Source organism: Sceloporus occidentalis, unplaced genomic scaffold (assembly GCF_023333645.1).
Source record: "Sceloporus occidentalis isolate IW3139 unplaced genomic scaffold, rSceOcc1.0.p SCAF_7, whole genome shotgun sequence".
NCBI lineage: Eukaryota > Metazoa > Chordata > Lepidosauria > Squamata > Phrynosomatidae > Sceloporus > Sceloporus occidentalis.
Window position 1 is genome coordinate 6,602,322 of NW_028316987.1, and position 19,289 is coordinate 6,621,610.

Sequence of the window (19,289 nt, forward strand, 5' to 3'; positions counted from 1 at the left end):
CGATCGCGGAGTCCTCCAGGCTTGGCTGGGGCTTGGAGGACGGCTGAAGCCAAGCCCCAAACCTCTGCCTGGCTGCCTCCGTCTCTGGGGGGGGGGGAATCCCGGGGGTGGGGGCAAAACGGCAACGGAGGCAGCCAGGCAGGGGTTTGGGGCTTGGCTTCAGCGAGGCCCCATTCCCTTGCCTGGCTTCCTCCGTTGGCGACGGAGGCAGGCAGGCAGGGGAAAGAGCCTTTCCTCTTTCTCCTCCTCCTCTTCTTCTGCCTCCTTTTCTTCCTCCCCTTCTTCCTCCTCCTCTTCTTCTTCTTTCTCCTCCTCTTCCTCCCCTTCTTCTTCATCTTTTTCCTCCTCTTCTTCTTCCTCCTCTCCTCCTCCTCCTCCTCCTCTTCTTCCTCCCCTTCTTCCTCTTCCTTCTTCCTCCTTTTCCTCCTCTTCTTCATCTTCTTCTTCCTCCTCCTCTTCTTCTCCATCTCTTCTTCTCCTCCTCCTCTTCCTCCCCTTCTTCCTCCTCCTCTTCTTCTTCTCCTCTTCCTCCTCCTCTGCCTTTTCCACTCTTCGTCCTCTTCAATGCCCAAATATGCTGTTTGGAATGAGGGGGGGGGGGGAGGTTAGCCAGAAAGGGAAGTACATTTCTGCCATCTGTCTAGGAACAATGCCAAAATGTCCTCCATTTTGATCATGCCTAAGAAACATGCATTTATATTAACATTTTTTAAAAAATCATCAATTTTTTTGCGTGTCCTCCATTTTTAAAAAAATGTGTCCTACATTTGAAAATTTTGTCCTACTTTTGTCCTACATTTGTCCCAGTTTGGAGGTCCAGGATTATGGCAACCCTAGTTACAGAGAGATCATTTTCATGAATAAATGCAATTGTTTTCATTGCTGTTGTGAGTTTCCTGTTAGATTTCTATGACAGAAGTTAGCAAGCAGTAAGGGCTACCCCGACAAGGGTGTTGATAGCCTGTGAAATTCTGATGATGTGAGTCCTTAGAGAAAGCAATGATCAAAAGAAATGACTCATCCAGATTTTCCTCCTTCAGCCTATGGAAAGGGGCAAGGTGTTTGTGTGTGATGAATACAGCACATTGCAGTTTTGAACAAGACAGAGAGAAGTGAGATCTATGCAGACACTACAGTCAGGACATTTGTCAAGTCTCTCCTGGGTTACCATAATATTGTCCCGTATTCAGCTGGTCGGGATCACATTATCATGCTGGTAGGACTTCTCTATACTAAACTGACATTTATGGTTTCAGATTACCTGTCAGATTTGCAGTTCTCATCTGAACACAGGTCTGATGTACATATTTTATCAAAGTCTATCTGAGCATTGTGATGCATGGAGTGAGGCTAGTATTACAATCAGCTTTGACAGGTAGCAGCCTGTATATAGGGCCCTATTAACTGATGAGAAATGATCTATATTTACCTGTAAACATCAGTATTGTTTGATTATTATGAATATGTATATCCCACCTTTCTGTGAATAATTCAAGACCAAGGTGGCTACCAGCGATGATAAATACAAAAATTGATAAAACAGTTTAAGGCAATAGCAAACTATTGATCCTTTTGTATGGCCCAAGAAGGGTCCATAAATTTTACTAGCTCTTCTTTCTTGCCTCCTCAGCTCTGTACTTCTATACCAGAAAATGTTAACCTGTTTAATTTCTGCCTATTATACACAGTCACGGTGAGGCAGCATTTGAGTCTTTTTACCTTTGGAAGAAAACAAACAAGCAGGGATATAATTAAAGCCAGCATGATGGTTTGAGTGCTGGACCATGACTATGGAGACCAGGGTTTGAATCCAAGATCGGCCATGTAAATCCACTGGGGCACCTTGGGAAAGTCACACACTCTCAGCCTCAGAGGATGGCAATGGCAAACTTGCCAAGAAACCCCCATGATAAGGTCTCCATAAGTAAAAAATGACTTGAGGGCAAACAACAAAAGCAATGAATGGTGAGAACAGGATGTCTTCCTCTGTCATGGTATTGCAACCTTGGGTCATCTAGGTAAGTTAAATGGCAGATGGTCCATGGCAGATTTTGCACAGTGCATAGTCAGACTGTGGAATTTGCTACCACTAGTTTCAATTATGGCTTTAAAATGTGATTAAAGAAATGAAGAATAGGTAAGCCTAGCAGTGGCTGGTAGTCATGGTGGGTGTATGCTGCCTCAGAGCCTCAGATATCAGAGACTGTGTGGATACTGTTGTGCTTATAGGCTTTCCAGAGGTGCCTGGCTGTTCATTGTGTGAACAAAGTGGTGGGATAGATAGGCAGGGCTCTTCTTATGTTCTTAACTTTGGGTCAATGGTGCAGCCTTGTCTTTCACTTTGTGTTGGACTTCAGAGAAAGTCAGAAGAACCATTAGTTGTGAAGTGATCATTTCAAAGTGGGCTGGGACCACTGGGGAAGGGGAGCTACTTCAACTTTTCTCAAAGGTTGATTCACCATGAGAAATGAAACTGGTTCTTTGCCTATTCTTGAGGACAGTGGGGGGGTTGAGGTGGGTGTCTCACCTGGCACTGAATATGGGGCCACTTTGTGATGTATGGGGCTCTGAAGTAGGAAGGAAAGGAATCCTTCATTTCTTAGCAGAGGTCTTTTCACACTGCACAATTATAGCATTATCGCTGCATTTTAACTGTCATGGATGCATCCCGGGGAATCCCAAAGTTTGTAGTTTGGTGAGACACTAGAACTCTCTGGTTGAGAATAATAAATACACTTTCTTGAATTGTAAATTCAAGGATTTCAGAGGATGTTTTTTCATCACAACAACAATAAACAATTAATCAACAGTTTTTTGTGGGTTTTTCGGGCTATGTGGCCATATTCTAGAAGATTTTCTTCCTGACGTTTTGCCAGCCTCTGTGGCTGGCATCTTCGACTTCACAATTAATCAACAATTTGCTACCTATTCATGACATGCAACCCCTGCTGTCCGAAGCAGCTGCCTCACTCTGCCTGGTGGTAGTGCTAGCGCTGGCGCTGGTCCTGGCAGCAGTAGGTAGCAGTGTGGGCAACTTGGCCTAGCCACCATCTGGATAAAGGCCATACTGGGGGATTATGGGAAAACTGGCACTGAAGAATCGTACTGTTCCTGTACCTCAGTGAATCAGGTTAGTGTGATGTGTGTGTATGGGCATACGAGTACTTTGTGGGAAGAAACTAAGTAGGGCCACGGCATTATGGAATAAAAGACAATCTTTTAAAAATTAGAGTAATGTATGCCTGAAAAATAAATCAGCATGACTATGACTCTGGAGACCAGGGTTCAAATCTTGGTTCAGCCATATAAAACCATTGGGTAACCTTGGATTACTCTCTCAGTCTCAAAGAATGGCAATGACAACCCCCCTTTCTAGAAACTTGCCAAGAAAGGCCTATGATAGGGTTGCCATAAATCCAACTTGAAGGCACACAGCAACAACAACAAAAATGCCAGAAAACACAACATGGCTTGGTAAGGTAGAAGGCAGTAGGAAAAGAGGAAAACCACATTCCAGATGGATAGACTCAATCAAAGAAGCCATAGCCTAACTCTGCAAGACCTGAGCAGGGCTGTTGATGATAGGGGGACTTAGAGGTCCCTCATTCATGGAGACGCCTTAAGTTGAAGTTGACTTGACCAGCAGTTAATAACAACAGGGATTCAAAATAATGGTAATTGTCCTTGGGTGAATCGGCAAGGACACGTGTAACCTGGAAGAGTGATCCTTTTCTTTGTGTTATCATCATGGCACATTAAATGAAGCAGCTAGCTTTTTTAACCTTAAGGTAGCCATGGAATGCTCCTCTCATTTTGTCAGAAAGTGGTTCTTTCCCACATTTAAATTTCCTCCCTCTGGTTCTTCCCCTTCCTCCTTTCATGAGCCTCACAAAGGACAACAGATCCAAGTCGCCCATCCTATCCTTCTTTTAAAAAGGATGATCTATGAATCCTGCAAGATCTAGTGGGGAGGACAGGACTGCCCCCCCCCCCAGGATATTCTGCCACTCATCCTTCTCTCAGCTTATTTTGTCCACAATGTATAAATTATATTTTACATATAATAGCAGGATTCCACACCAGACAGGTAGATTTTGAAATAATCAACGTGTGATTGTAGACAAGATTTGTCTGTCAGTCCCCATATGGCATTTAAAGGGGCTATATTTCTACTTGAGGGGCCTGTATGTACTGTAATCCTGCCCTTGTGTTTGATTTGAACCCACTAGTTTACAAGTCTCAGCCCTGAACCATGTAAAGTCAGGCTCACAATGAATCTTAATAACATATTTGATGGTAAGAGTTGTTCAGCATTAGAAGCAACCACCTCAGAAGATGGTGGATTCTCTTCAAGCCAAGGTTTTTAAACAGAGGTTGGATGACCATCTGTTGGGAACGCTTTAAGCTCCAGATTCCCACAGGAACAGTTGGGATCCTTCCCAACTCTATAGATTGTTTCTGTGGGATGTCATTTTTAAAGCGGTGTTCAGGACATGTACAAGTTGCTTTTCTCATGACATAGGTCATCTTCTCTCTATGTTGGATTGCAAAGAAATGGTCCCTGGGTTTCAGGCATGTGGAAGCACCCTTTGAATGATCAGAGCAGGTTAGTAAATTGTAATGAAATAATGACAGAGCACCTGTGTTAACAGCTACTCTTTTGGTCACCTGTGGTGAGTAAGAATCTCTTCCAGGTCACTAGTTAGGAAGGTTTTACAAACACTAGATTCTTACCTCCCACTCTACCCTTGCTAACTACAAATGATTAAGAGCTAGTAAAAAGCTAGTAGCAAGAAGCTTGAAAGTTCTGTCTCAGGGAGAGGGGGCAGGTGTGTGGTGTAAGATGTAATACATAGTAGTTTCTGAGCCATGCAGAAAGCTTTACTTTTACTACTGAACAGCCACAGCTCTGACCCCGTAACTTGGAGTAGGAGACTTCCAGATAAGAGAGGAACTCCCAGCCCTCCCTCCTTATTTTTGTATCAAAACAGCCAGTGTGGTGCAGTGGTTTGAACACTGGATTATGGCTCTGGAGAACAGAGTTCAAATCCTGGTGGGTGACCTTGGGCAACTCACATTCTCTCAGTCTCAGAGGATTGCAATGGCAAACACCTTCTGAAGAAACATGCCAAGAAAACCCTGTGATAGAGTTGTCATAAGTCAGAAACTACTTGAAGGCACACAACAATGACAAAGCATTTCAGAGGCTACATAGGGCAGCAATTTGTAAAAGGCTGTAAACACCAGCAAGACCAGAAGAAGAAGAAGAAAAATCTGAGGACAGGCTTTCTTAATTTGTATGTATTTTGTATGCATCCTGCCTTACTTTATTTTTAAATGTTTTTATTACTATTTTTAAATGTTATTATTACTAAATAAGGAAATGCTCCTTCAAAAAAATGGAATAAGTGGCAAGCATAGATAGGAAGAAATTTGTTTTCCCATTGAAACCCAGCTAATAGATGGCAGTCCCAGAGACTGATCCTGAGTCAAAGTTTGGAATATGGAAGTCCACGGAGAATGAATGAGAAAGAGTGACTAGTCTCTGAACATGCACTGAATTCTTTCTCACTGACCTTGAGAACAGCCCATCCACCTCAAAGACTCTGGACTGGATGGCTTTGTCCAGCTTTGTTCCTTGAAGACTTGAGCTTCTGTGCCTTGCTATTTTAAAAATTCATTCTGCCCCTGACTCCTATTTCCAGCTTGGGAAAGGCAAACAATGGTTACTTAACTGTGAAGGCAAAGCTCTTTTCATTTGATTTGAAAAAAATATTTATTTGCTGCTGCTATTATTTCTCCTACTGCTTATTATTATACTGTTCCTCTTAATACTGTACAATGCCCAAAGAACTTATAGGCATCTTACAGATCAGAGCCTATAACTTGTAGCTCTTCAGATGTTGCCAGACTTCAGTTTCTCTCATCTGTCGCCATTGACTATGATGGTAGTTGCATTTTAACAACATCTTGAGGACTACAAAATTGCCTATTCCAGGTACAGAGGCAATTCAACCATCTACATATCCTTTAATTTATTAACATTAGAGCTTGGGACAGAAGCGGTTTTTAAAAATATTATGCTAAATGTTATAAGAAAATGGTGAGTTTCTCAGTGAATTATGAATGTTAGTAATAATCAGACAGATAAACATACCCTGTGTTCAGTGGTAAAGTGGTCTACAAACCCAGCCCCATGATAAAACAAAATACTGGGCAAGTGGCTTCTCCCCATATCCAGTCGACCCCCCCCCACCACCTGCTTTTCACAGGTTTTTGTTTTAATGTTGAGAGATCAAAACATGGGTTGCCTGTGCTGTTTAGGCCACAGTTTGACTCCTTATCCCCAGCATTCTTCCCTACTTACTTAAACTCTGGATTCAGATCAGGTTTGAGGCCGTAGAAAGAAGAGGAGAGTGTCACCATCCAAGTGGGCAAGAACTTCCCATCCTCACATTCCAGGAAAGGCGGTGACCATTTGATGTGGCTGGTATCCATCACATAGCTATCTCCCTGGCTCCATTTGGGGGTATCCAGTGTCTTGAGGTCATTCCTGAGGATTCGCTTGTACAGGGACGGGGCCCTCTGGAACCGGAAGAAGTTGTACCATTCATTTTCCCAAGTCAGATTCCTCAGGCTGTCTGCAAAGGGTGAGAGATCCTGGAGTAAGATCTCATTATTCTCCTTGGTGGCCTGGAGCATCATCTGAGGCTTGGAAGACACTGGATGAGCATCAAAGGTCAGCATGGCTCGGTAAACTTGAGAATCTCCATCCATAACACTTCTGACCAAGGCGTGGTACCACTCAACATCCTCTTTCACACTAGACTCCCGGATGTCATTGGTCTGGAAGACCATGTTGAGGAAATTGGTGGCATGGGTCAGGGTGTCAGTAGCACCACGCAAATAGGAACGCAAGGCTGGTGGAGGACTGGAGGACTTCCCCATGTCCCTCACTTCAAATCTCCGTGAACAGTTGGCTTGTGAGAGGCTCAACACATCCCCAGAATACAAGAAGGCCACGGCTGCCTCCGATCCCTCAGGATCTGCCTTATCCAAGTTAGGGGTAGGCACCCAAGTGAAAGCTGAAGCCAAAGAAGATGAGGAGGAAGGCATCCATTCCTTCATTTTGGGAGTCCTGGCCTTGGGTGGAGCTGATCGTTGATGCTGGAAGATCCCGGCTGCGCGAAGGGTTTCAAGATGGAAACACCAAATCAGAAGCCCCAGCAGACAAATCTCCATAGTTCCAAAAGGCTCTAAAGAGCTGCAAAAACAACGGAGTCATCTGGCAGGGATCATGTCAGCCACAGGGAAGCCCTCTTCAGAAGTCTTGATGCATCTGTTGGTGATTTTGAGATCCTCAGGAGGTAGAAGTAGAAAACCATGGGAAGCCAAAAAGGAGCCAGGCCATCTCCATGAGACACATCCCCAAAAAACATTGGGCACACCTGCCAAAGAGTTTCCTGTTTCCCTTTTAAAATTTGCAGGACTTTCTTGCTGTCTCTCACTCTCTGTTTCCCTCTCTCTGTGCTTCTTGCCTCCCTGGTTGATGATGGAGCAGACGTCACCACAATATGAGCAGCTGCTGGCACTGCCCTCCCTTCTTTTCCCCTCAACTACTATTCTATGCCTGGGCTTTTAAATCTCTGCAGATCCACACACACATATTCACACACACACACCAAGCGCTCTATGTACAGCCTGACTTGCTAATGCTTGAAATGGAGAAATCCTGTGTAACGCCAGAGGGAGGGAGGGAAAGACACAGGGAGAATGAGAAAGAGAGATTGGAAGGGAACTGTGTCTGTCTCTCTCCAGCTCTCTGTCTCACTTTAGTTCCATTAGGGGATATAGGTTTGACAGTGATGCAAGCAACCAAATCCTGCATGGAGTACCATGGCAACGGGAAATTTGTCTTCCCACATTACCCCTCCCTTTCCCTTCCATCCCTGCCTTTATTCCACCCCCCCCCCTTCATTCATCAGCTTGACTAACATCATGATAGTCATTTATAAGGTCACCTACTGCCTACTGATGTTTGTATCACACTGATAAATGTAATTAACTGTTCAGGCACCAAGCAAAGGGAAAGGGGGAGGAAGGATGGAAAAATTTCAGAAAAGGTGAAAGAGAGGGACAAGGAGCAAGAAGGATGGAGGGAGGTGGTGACTCCAAGGAGGGGAGACACAACTGTGGCCTAATTTGAGCCAGACTTTTACCATTACACAGCTCACAAGCACCTCTTACCTCATTTTCGGTGCCAAGGCCTAGTTGTGGACCATTTGAAGTTATATTAAAGAAGAGCAGTCCTGAGCCCATGCAAAGTTAATATTCATTGCCACTTAATCAGATTATGCTCCACCGTCTATTATTTGGAAGTGTCTTTTTACGTTCACTGATCTTTTGCTGTGTTTTATCTTATTTTCCTCCCTCTTGCAGACACTTTTTAAAGGGAAGGGGAGATATTACCTTTTGCATTTTAGATCTGCTGTGCTTCTATTTCAACATTAGTGGAAAATTAATGCTATTGATTTACTTTGGTTGCTGATTGTGTTGTTCACAGTGGCTTCTTTGCTGTATAAGTTAACTTGGAACTAGAATCACTGCACAGAATGAATTGCATTTCTAAGAGGACGAGGGAGCTGGAAAGAAGGGGAATTTAAACAGAAGATGATGAGTAGCATAATAAAGAGGAAGAGAACTAGCAGAAGAATGAGAAAAGAGGAGCACAAAATAACACTGATATTCTTCCACATTTGAGAGTTACCTTGGGTTGTCTAATATGTTTTCATTTATTCCTATAGATCTACTCTAAGCAAGTTTGGACCCAACCATTGTAAAGAAAGGGATTCTTCATCTTCATCCCCAAATCAGCATTTCAGTTTTATCATTCCACTGTGGACTTTGCAAACTGTTTCTGATTCAGGGCATGTTTTTTTTGCAATTAACATGCCTAGGCTGAAAACATTGTTTTGTCTACTTGTCCACATAAGTTCTCATTTGATTGATGGATAAAGTTATATTGTATTTGCCTTTACTTATGTGAGGAGGAAATCCATATGGACTCCCAGCACTGAAACTACTGACAGCTGCCAAACCTAATTTTAGGCTATAGCAATCCTGTTTTGGAAGTGAATCCCATGGGGACTCAATGGGATGCCCTTTTAATAAGTAAACATCCATCAGACTGGGTGAAAGTCGTTATAGGGAAGCCTGCGCTAAAACGGAGCTGATGTAGATCCGCCTACACACTGAAAATCATACTATCCGTGACAGTCTTCACGAGCCAAGATGCCAGTATTCATCAGTGTTTGGGCAGCTTCATGATGAGATCCACAACAGGATTTCCTGAACAGCTCTCTGGAAGAGTCATGTAGTCACCCAGTTAGGGCACAGATCTATTGGGAGCCACTCCTGATTAAGTCCTACTGGAAGAAATAAGAGCAGTATAAATGTGTGCAACTGCAACAAAATCTTACATTATGCAAGGATTTTAGGGAGACAGACACACCATCTCACTGGATATTCTATTTTAATTTTTGCCATTACTTCCACAACATTGAAAAAAATGTGCAGGTGTTAATTCCCTTTTTGGAGTGATTATTAAAGAACAGGAGTCCTATCCTTCTTGTGTCTTGTTGTCACCATATGATTTCACTGGCTGGACTGGGACTCCTGATAATGTTAATTAACAATATGTCACCTGTCAGTAGCTCATGCAGTAATGCCTGGCAGATGACACTTTGCATTCCTTGCTTGCTTTATACAAAGGATGTCAAACCTACCATCTGCAAGCTTCCTGTGGACCTTAGCATAGTTCTATCCAAGCTTTGGCCAGCTTTGTGAATAAGTGTGTCAGCTCTGCCCATTTTGACTCCTCAAACATCATGCAGACAAGGAAGGACTTGCGAGGTAGGAAAGGATTTAAGGACTGGCAGGTGGTAAACGATAGATATGCAAAATGATTGGATCATATAATTATCTCTCCTTCATGTGGCAGATAAAAATATTTTTCTGTTGGGGATGCTTTGATATAGATTTCCTACATGGCAGGGGGTTGGACTCGATGGCCCTTGTGGTCTCTTCCAACTCTATGATTCTATGATTCTATAATTCCTAGTCTCAGTCTTCTTCTGATTTCTTCTGCAGTGATCAATATTTAAACCAAGATATGGTAACTCTTTAACTATTTCAATTGTCTTGTTGTTTAGGGTGAATTCCTGTAGATCTTCCATGGTCATTATTATTATTATTATTATTATTATTATTATTATTATTCAGCATCCAGCAACCTTGGCATTTTCTTCCTTGCCCATCTTCACTAATTGTTCTAGGTCTTTTGTTTCTGCTAGTAATATTGTGTCAACTGCATATCTTAAGCGATTAATGTTCCTTCCTCCTATCTTCACTCCTCCTGCCTCTGAGTCAAAGCCTGCGCTGCATATGATATTTTCTACACACAGGTTGAATAGATAGGGTGATAGTATGCTACCTTGCTTGGCCCCTTTGCTGATTGGGAAAGTTGCCACTATCAGCTACTTTGAAGTATTTCCTATTTTGGAATTCCAGATAAGGGACTCTCAACCTGTATATCCATAAATCTTTGCCCATTTTATCGTACAGTCTTTCACTTGTTCTTCCTCCACTTCAAACATTAACACAAGTTTATATATTTTCCCAGTCACACACTCACTGTCCATACATAATTACAGTTCAAATTCTGGTTTACTCTGTTCAAAAGCACAGCTGTTTAAATCCATCTTAAAATTAAAAAACAGAACTTACAGTTATTTTAAAGATTTATTTTAAACTAGCCATGGTTAACTAATTATAGAAAATAAAGTTGGAAGCAGACAGTTATTAGTAAGAGACTTGGTAAAGACCTGAGAGAGATTTCGTTTTCCATGGATATCATAAATCCACATATTTTTTCTTTTGACCCACTACTGGCTAAATAAGCTTTGTAGGTTTTTAGTATAATCTGAAAACCTGCTCTGTCTATTTTCCACAAGCATGAATTGGGGGAATGTGCACATACCACATGCAGCCATTCTTTTTTTCCACACAGGCCTCTATGAAAAGAAAAAAGAAAAAGCCAAAGATGGTTGTTCTTCCCTCCCCATTCTTTTCATAAAGCTTAACTCTCAATTTACCCAAACATTCTGGTCCCTGATTGCAAATCGCTTTTAATGATGTGAAAGCAAAGCCTGCATATCCATCCCATTACTCTGAGCCAGCTGCAAAACATTGGCTGGGCCAGGATTCTCCCTTCCCCCACAGTTATGCTTCTATTATGCCAAGATTAATAATTATGTTATGCATTATGCTGCTTACTGCATGGCTTTTGGTTCATATCCTCTATTTGCAAAATACACAATCTCCCAGATTGTATTGTTTCAGTCAGGATGAGAAGAACCCCACAGCCTACCCCTTTTCTCTTCACATCCGAGGGTTGTGTATGTGTGCATCTGGAAAAATCTGTGCTATTTGAATCCCAGGATTTATGGTAGCCACCTTGCATTAAAACACCAAAATAACCCACTTTTTTTTGGTAGAAAGCAATATTCACTTGCCCAATAATTTTTAAACAAAAACAACTGCTGTATATATTGATATGTCTAGATCTTCGGAGTAAAGGATGATGGTGGTGATGTTCACACACTGGTGTTCAAAAATACATTTATTTATTATCATAATGCTCTGTACCTTGCAGAGTAGGCCAAGAAGCATCCATGGCCCAAAGACAGCAATAGGCAAGCTCATCACTTTTTCGCCCTTCCTTCCTCTTGCCACTGAGTACTGCCACTGAAGGGACAAATTGCTCTTTCAGAGGTCTGAACGAAAGCGCTTGCATAGAGCTTTTGAAATTACGCCAAGGTCTGCAGAATATTAACCAAAGGTGCATGCAGTTATAAGATTACTATTTGTCCCTGTGAGGCTAGCCCTAACTTTAGACAGAGTGAGAAAGCTGCCTCCAGCATCATGTAGGACAGGTATGTGTTTGTGCACTATGTAGCCCATGAGCTTGTCTCCTGCACTCAGGTGTGATGTAGGATGCTATTGTATCATCATTGTTGATATAAAGATTCAGTTGCCTAACCAATGAGCAGCTATAGGTAGAAAAGCAAAGAGATGCCATCTTGTCCTTTCCCTCAGTCAGCCAAATAACTTGAGCTAGCCATGTGCCTGTATCTGCTGTAAGCTAGCCATGTGCCTGTATCTGCTGTAAGCTAGCCATGTGCCTGTATCTGCTGTAAGGTACTATTTGTTGATGATAGATTCCAAGGTTGGTTGGCAGTGGCATCACTCAGGGAGTGTGGATCACACCAGGTGACACCCTAAGGAAGGGTGACACCACTGCTCCTCAAACACCTACCTTTTGGCACAAACAGGTTGAGTCCAAAATGAGAAGAGGCTAATGAGGGGATGCCACCATGAGTTATCGCACCGGGTGACACCAACCCTAGTGATGCCACTGTTGGTTGGCAATACTCAGTTTAGGTTAGGTGATAAAACATTGGGCACATTAATTTATGTGTTATATTCACAAAGTAGAAACAGAATATAGCAGAAGACCTAGCAGGAATCAACAAGACAGGACATTCCCCAGGTTGTCCTTCCTGTTCCAGCTAACTTGGATTAGAAATTAACATTTCGGTCTCCCCCTCTGTCTTATATTGTGCTCTGTTCTTTCTCAATACAAAACTACACATGATATTAAACACATTGTCATCTTTCTATTCATTCCTGTTTGTTTTATAAATATATAGCGCTCTCTCTCTCTCTCTCTCTCTCTATATATATATATATATATATACAGAGAGAGAGAGATAGAGAGAGAGCGTGCTATATTAAAGAAGCAGAATCAAATCCAGTTTGGAAGCATGGCTGTTTTTCTGTTGAAACCACTCCTCTTACCTTTGTCCACAAAGATGACATTTCAGTGCCTGGATCTAAAGGGGGCAGATAAAGTTATTAAGAATCCTGCTGTTCTTGGATGGCAGTGCCAATTCAAACTGACATCTTGCTCAATGCCATGTTTAGCTTGGCTCTTAATCACTCATCTGCTCACCCAGGGTGCAGCCACAGGAGGGCAAAATGAAGGAATTGCCCACCCCACCTTGCCCCCATGACTTTTTCTTCAGAGAGAGACACTTAAAATGTTCACAACTGTATTTGTTATGTACAATAACATCCAAAATCCACAGACTCTCAAACTTCCACCAGCTTCATCAGGCAAAAGTGTTAAAAATCATAAAGGAGAAAGGGGAAAATGCCCCAATGAGTGCTGGAAACGTCACCTATGACCATGGCGGAACTAAATTTGATTGACAACCAGGCACCTTTATGTTAAACCCGATTTCTCTAAGAGGGCATTCGGGTTAAAATGCCCCTGATTTGTAGTGGGTACTTGCTTATAGAGAGATTTGGGAGGGTCCCCCCGAATCTGCCCAGTTCCTTCCAGGACAAAAGTGCCAGTGAGAATGGGGCCATTGGTTAAAATCACAGGGCTACATTTTGTCAAGAAGATTTTGTTGTTCTCAGTTAAGATGGTACAGAAGGATATCCATGTAAGCAGAGGCCCCTCATGTTTTTGGCTGTGTGGGCTTTGGGAGACAGAGTTGTCAAGTCCAGGAAACCATGGTTCATGAGAGAACAGCTTTAGGAGGAGGGTTGGCAATGGCATCCATTTTGGAAAAAAGTTTATACAGATCCATGGCTATCTGTTCACAATGTTTGTCCATTTATCCCCATTCTAAACCATATAATGTATCTTGAAGATTAAACTGCCAGTGTGTGAGTACAGTCAGCCCTCTGTATCCAATAATTCTTTATACTAAAAAAATTATAAAGAAACCTTGATTTTTTTAAATAATATTTTTATTTATTATTAACACAAAGCACATGGTATCCACTATCAAATATATCCACCCAAACTCATACAATACAAACATTACATTATATACATTACATACATTGCATACTTTACCTACATGACATTACACACACTACATATATTACCAACATTACAAAAATATGAGCCACAATTTCAAATTCAACTTAAACATACAGTATAAGGCAACTAATCCGTTTCCACTATAACCAACAAGAAACCTTGATTTTGACATTTTATATAAGGGACAGCATTTTAATATCCACAATATTTAATGAGACTTCAACATCCACAAATTTTGGTATCCATGGGGGGTCCTGAAACCAAACCCCAGTGGATTTCAAGGACCCACTGTATAACAAAGCCCATGATAGCACCCTGGAAACTATATTATTTAATCTATTGACACTATACAAGCCAGGGGAATAAATGTAAAAGATAAAGATTCTTTCTCAAGTCAGCAGGTTTCACTTCAGGCAAAACTGAAGTGACAGACCCATTCAAAATAATCAGGACAGGGTAAATTCACCACATTATTATTTAGCCCCCTCCCCATATTGAAGATGGTAGGGTGGGGGAACTGTGGATGCAAGAGTGCTTTGCCTTAAGGCTGGTTATTGAGTTAATGGCAGAGGCAAGATATGAATAGGCGCTTTCCTTAGTCATAGGACTTTATCACATGGGAAAAATCAGGGGTTTAAAGTGTCATTATCCAATGAAAGTTGTGCGATCGTGGTGAAGATTTTCACACAACGTCTCAGTTAAAGAGGACATATCTCAGCAATAACCAGCAACAAATTATTCACAGGATTTCCCTGTGAATGATTTGTTGATGGTTATTACCTGGTTATTGCCAGGATAACTCCTCTTTAATTGTGATGTGTGTGAAAATCTTCACAGCGATCAAGTGACTTTCATTGGATAATGACACTTTAAACCCCCACTTTCCCCCCAATTCCCACCGCTTGTGATTAAGTCCATAGATCCAGCTGTTACTTACTATGCCATACTTGCTTTCATGCTGTAAAAGAAAGTCTTGTTAATATTTGTGTAAACTACTTGATATGATTTTAACTTACTATTATTTGTCCATGAATGTGGTATATCGTGATAGCTAAACTGAACTTTGTTCATTAAAATCTGTGTAGTCTGTGGAGTATGTATGTCTTCCAAAATGATTCTCTCATACACACACACGCACACACACACACACGGATATATGTGTGTGTGTAAAGTGTGTGTAAAGTGTGTGTGTGTAAAGTATGTGTCCTACGTTTCAACCTTCTATCCAGGAGGAATTCCAAAATGTCGTCCATGTTTAGTATGACGAAGAAGCATAAATTTACATTTATCTTATTGCTTTTAGCTTTTATTTTGTAATGTCCTTGAATGTCTTAACACTTTGTGGTGCATTGTTCTCCTTTGCAGTTATGACATCTGGTCAACTTGTATGTGTATGTATAATGTGTGTGTGTATGCATGCATGCTCTCTGATTAAGAAAATTAAAAAGTTGATTGTAATGTTGAAAGCATTGTAGTTTTCTTTCGGACAATTCTGATTTAAGAAAATGGTTAAATTTGTGGGAACCTCATTTTGAAAACTTAAATGCATGTGACAGTTGTCATATAATTTTTCCTTGTGTAGCTGGCTCTAAGTTACAGTTGTTGCTGCTGTTGTTAATAGTTTATTGCCCAATTTTTCAGTACAGTAGACACAGGGATAGTTCACTCATCCTATAATCCTTGTCCCCTTTTCATTTATTCCTTCCTTAAAAAGTAAATAATAATAATAATAATAATAATAATAGTTTATTTATATTTCCCCGCCTCTCCCAGATGGATCAAGGTGGGATTACAGTCCACTAAAATACATACATCAATACTTAAAATACATATAAAAACATATCGATAAAATTAATAGCAATTAATCTTAAAACCTAACTTTTCATCAGGTGGCAATGCAGCAAAGTCATACAATGGTCAGAGGGTATTTCTTACATAAGGTCAGGTGGGTAAGCTTGCCAGAAGAGATCTGTCTTAAGTGCTCTCTTTAACGCCTCCAATGAAGTAATGAGACGGATCTGCTAAACTGTAAACAACAATTGGCTAAACGAGGAATAAATAAGCAATAAGGAGTTCAGTCTCATTGACATTGCTTCATGGGTCTGCTGGATTGCAGTTGGGGCAATGATGGGTGCAGCTCTACAAAGCCTCCTTCTTCATAGGCTAAAGCTGCCTCACCCTGATGTTGGCTATTTGTTAAATAAAAAGCAGCTATGCAAAGACTAACTTTGCAGCAGTTGGGGGCACGAGATGAAGACATTTTTGTGTCTTCATTTTAGTTGTTATAAGGTTTGTGAAAACTCAGGTTCAAATTGTGCCTACCAGCTCCTGGATGATCAGGTTAGCTAGACCTCTTAAAAGTGTAGTTGAAGTCATTCTTTTCCACATGAGTATGGTTGCCACATTCTACTCTCTCATATCTGGAAATCTAACTTGCACATTATATAATTATTATAATTATGCTTATTATTACTTTTGCATTCTGATTATGCAAATTCCAAACATTTACCATTGCGCTTTTTTATACAATTATGTTTCAACGTCAGTACCAGTATCAAGCTAAAAGCTCTTTTTCCCTTCTTTCCGCCCTTAGCTGGTGTGAAGATAAGGAGGCTTCCAAGAAGCCCCAGGGAATAAAAGGGACTCCCTTTATTCTCTCAAGGCGGTTTGGAAGCAAGCTACCAACACAATCACCACACAACACAAGATCATCTCTGCTCATCTCCTTTCCTTTCCCACCTTCTAGTCCTGTTATGGGAAGGACAGGATGGATGAATAAGGAGGCAATGCTATGCATGTGTAATAGCAACTGGAGCCTGCAGGGCAAGATGAGGCTCCCACCAGTGCCAGTCTTTTTGCACTGTTTCCTGCTTCATTGCCCCAGCCACGTTTTAACCTACTGATCAGATTGTAATGAATGAGAAATCTAGGATTTACTTCTTTAACTGGCCAGCTGGTCTGGACATTTTTTAGACCCTTCAGTCTGGGATTTTCCAGGTTTTCCGGGACAAATGGCAACCCTACACATGAGAGGAGAAATGTTGCCATTGTTTAAGCTCTATAAATGTTCTGTTGGGGGGATTACTCTGAGACATGACTGCATTTTAAGAGATCTTGAAGACAGACAGAGCAAACTTGTAAATAACTACTTGCTTGGTTGCTATGGTGAGTTCTTGGGATCAGACAGGAAAAGCTTTTGTAAATGTGCTTAGCGCTTTCCTCTTGTTGTGCTGCCACAAATATTGAATGTCGTTACAATTTTTTTTTATTTACAAGGGTCTTCAGAGTAGCTTATAATAAAATCATTAAAACACAATTAATTGGGGTTAAATAGACTAAGAAACAATAACCCAGGAGCAGAATAAAATAACTACAGTGTAATTGACAGGGCAGAAAACAATATTTTAGGAGACAATCCTAAAAGCACACATAAACTTAAAGAGAGGGCTCATCTCAGAGGGGAAGGGCATTTTAAAAGGTGAGTACTGCAACCTGCAACCAAGAGGATCCTGTCTTCTTATGTCCCATGCTCTTGAGGAATGCACAGAAGGGATTTTGAAGCTATGCACAACCTCTAGCAAGTGAGCAGGATCATAGGCTCGAAGAACTTGAAGTGACCTCACAGATAATTTAGATTAGTAAAGGGCTACTACTAGTGTGGACACCAATTTTCACATTCAAGAGGCCTACATTGGGTTGCCCTGCTTTGAAGTCAACGAAAAATTGCTAATGAAATTGACTAAAATAAGTGCTTTCACTTTGAAATGTTGTGTGTTCAACCAGGACCAAGGTAGAGGTCAAGATGATTTTTTTCACATGTGTACAATGAGCCCCAGTTGCAATTTCTGGCTTTCCTAGTCTTTGGGATGGTTGAGGGTTTTAAAAGCACTCCTCAAGGAACAGCAGTTGGCAATGGGATGGGGTTGGAGCAGGGGACTTTGGGTGGCTTGCCATTTCCATCCCCTGAGGCTGAGACCGTGTCACTTGCCCACAGTCACCCAGTGGGTTTAATGGCTGAACTGGGAATCAGTCTCCAGTCACAGTCCAATGCTCAAGCCACTACTACACCAAGCTAGCTCTCAAGGCAATGCATACTTCCTCTGAATAAATCTTGCCATGAGAACTCTGTGTTGGGTTTACCATAAGTCAGAGGTGACTTGAACGTATATAACAAACAATGAGTAACTTTAATTTGAGGAAATGGAGTCCAAGGCTGCTGCCATAGAATTAATGTAGTTTGACACCACTTTAATTGTCATGGTGCTATCCTATAGAACTCTGGGACTTGTAGTTTTTTGTGTCTCCAGCACTCTCTGACAGAGAAGGCTAAATATCTCACAAAACTACAAATCCCAGAATTGGAGAACCTTGTGATTCCTAGCGAAAACACTTCTCTAAGCATTTGTAGGTCCTTCAGAGACATCTAGAAATCCCTAATTCCCTGATTAAGCCTATCCATCTGGAATGTAGTCTTCCTCTTTGCCTACTTCCCTCAACCTTTCCAGGTATTATATCTTTTAATGAGCATTAAGTCCTGAAAATGAGAACTGCCTGGGCTGGACACAGTTGAACATACTAAGGCCTGAAAATGAGAGTTGCCAAGGTGGAACACAGCTTAGATGTTATGCCTCATGACCTGCATCTACACAGTAGGATTCATGTAGTTTTGACACTGCTTTAAATGCCAACCTAGACAACGAGGGAATCGAAATAGTTAAAAATTTCCTGTAACTCTGATCAAATATTGACCGGAAGAGAGACTGCAGTCAAGAAATCAGAAGAAGACGATCAAATATTGACCAGAAGAGAGACTGCAGTCATGAAATCGGAAGAAGACTAGAAATGGAAAGGGCAGCGATGAAAGAACGAGGCAAGATCCTAAAGTGTAAAGATATACAACTGAATACTAAGTGAGAAACATCCAAGCCATTGTATTCCCCATCGTCGCTTATACATATTAGCGCTGGACAATAAAGAAAGCTGACAGGAAGAAAATCAAAACGTTTGATTGGCATGTGTGCAGGGGGTGAAGTGGCGCAGGGGGACAAAGTGGCATGCGCAGCAGATGGAGTGTGTGTGGGGCTGACATGGTGTCGCTCCCTCTTCTGGGGTGTCACCCGGTGTGGTCCGCACCTTCCCACCCCTCAGTGATGCTACAAGACCACACACCAGATGGATAGACTCAATCTGGGAAGCCATGGACCTGAATTCACAGGGCCTTTGCAGAGCAGTGAAAGACCAGGGGGAGAGGTTTCATCTTTGGGGTCTCCATGAGTTGAGGTGAACTGGAGGGCAGCTAAAGCTTCACCTCAACACTGTGGAATGCTGCACC

The 19,289-nt window shown here is 41.7% G+C and overlaps 1 protein-coding gene across 2 annotated transcripts in view; it reads right to left on the bottom strand.

The window, feature by feature from the left end:
• GPR179 (G protein-coupled receptor 179) overlaps window positions 1-7,661 on the bottom strand; it is a 47,255-nt gene extending 39,594 nt beyond the window's left edge. For both annotated transcript variants that reach the window (XM_089531782.1, XM_089531781.1), the window contains exon 1: window positions 6,368-7,661. In XM_089531782.1, the coding sequence (XP_089387908.1) occupies window positions 6,368-7,242 (875 nt within the window). In that variant the 5' untranslated portion in view covers window positions 7,243-7,661. The remainder of the gene's footprint in view (window positions 1-6,367) is intronic.
• Window positions 7,662-19,289: the final 11,628 nt, after the last annotated feature.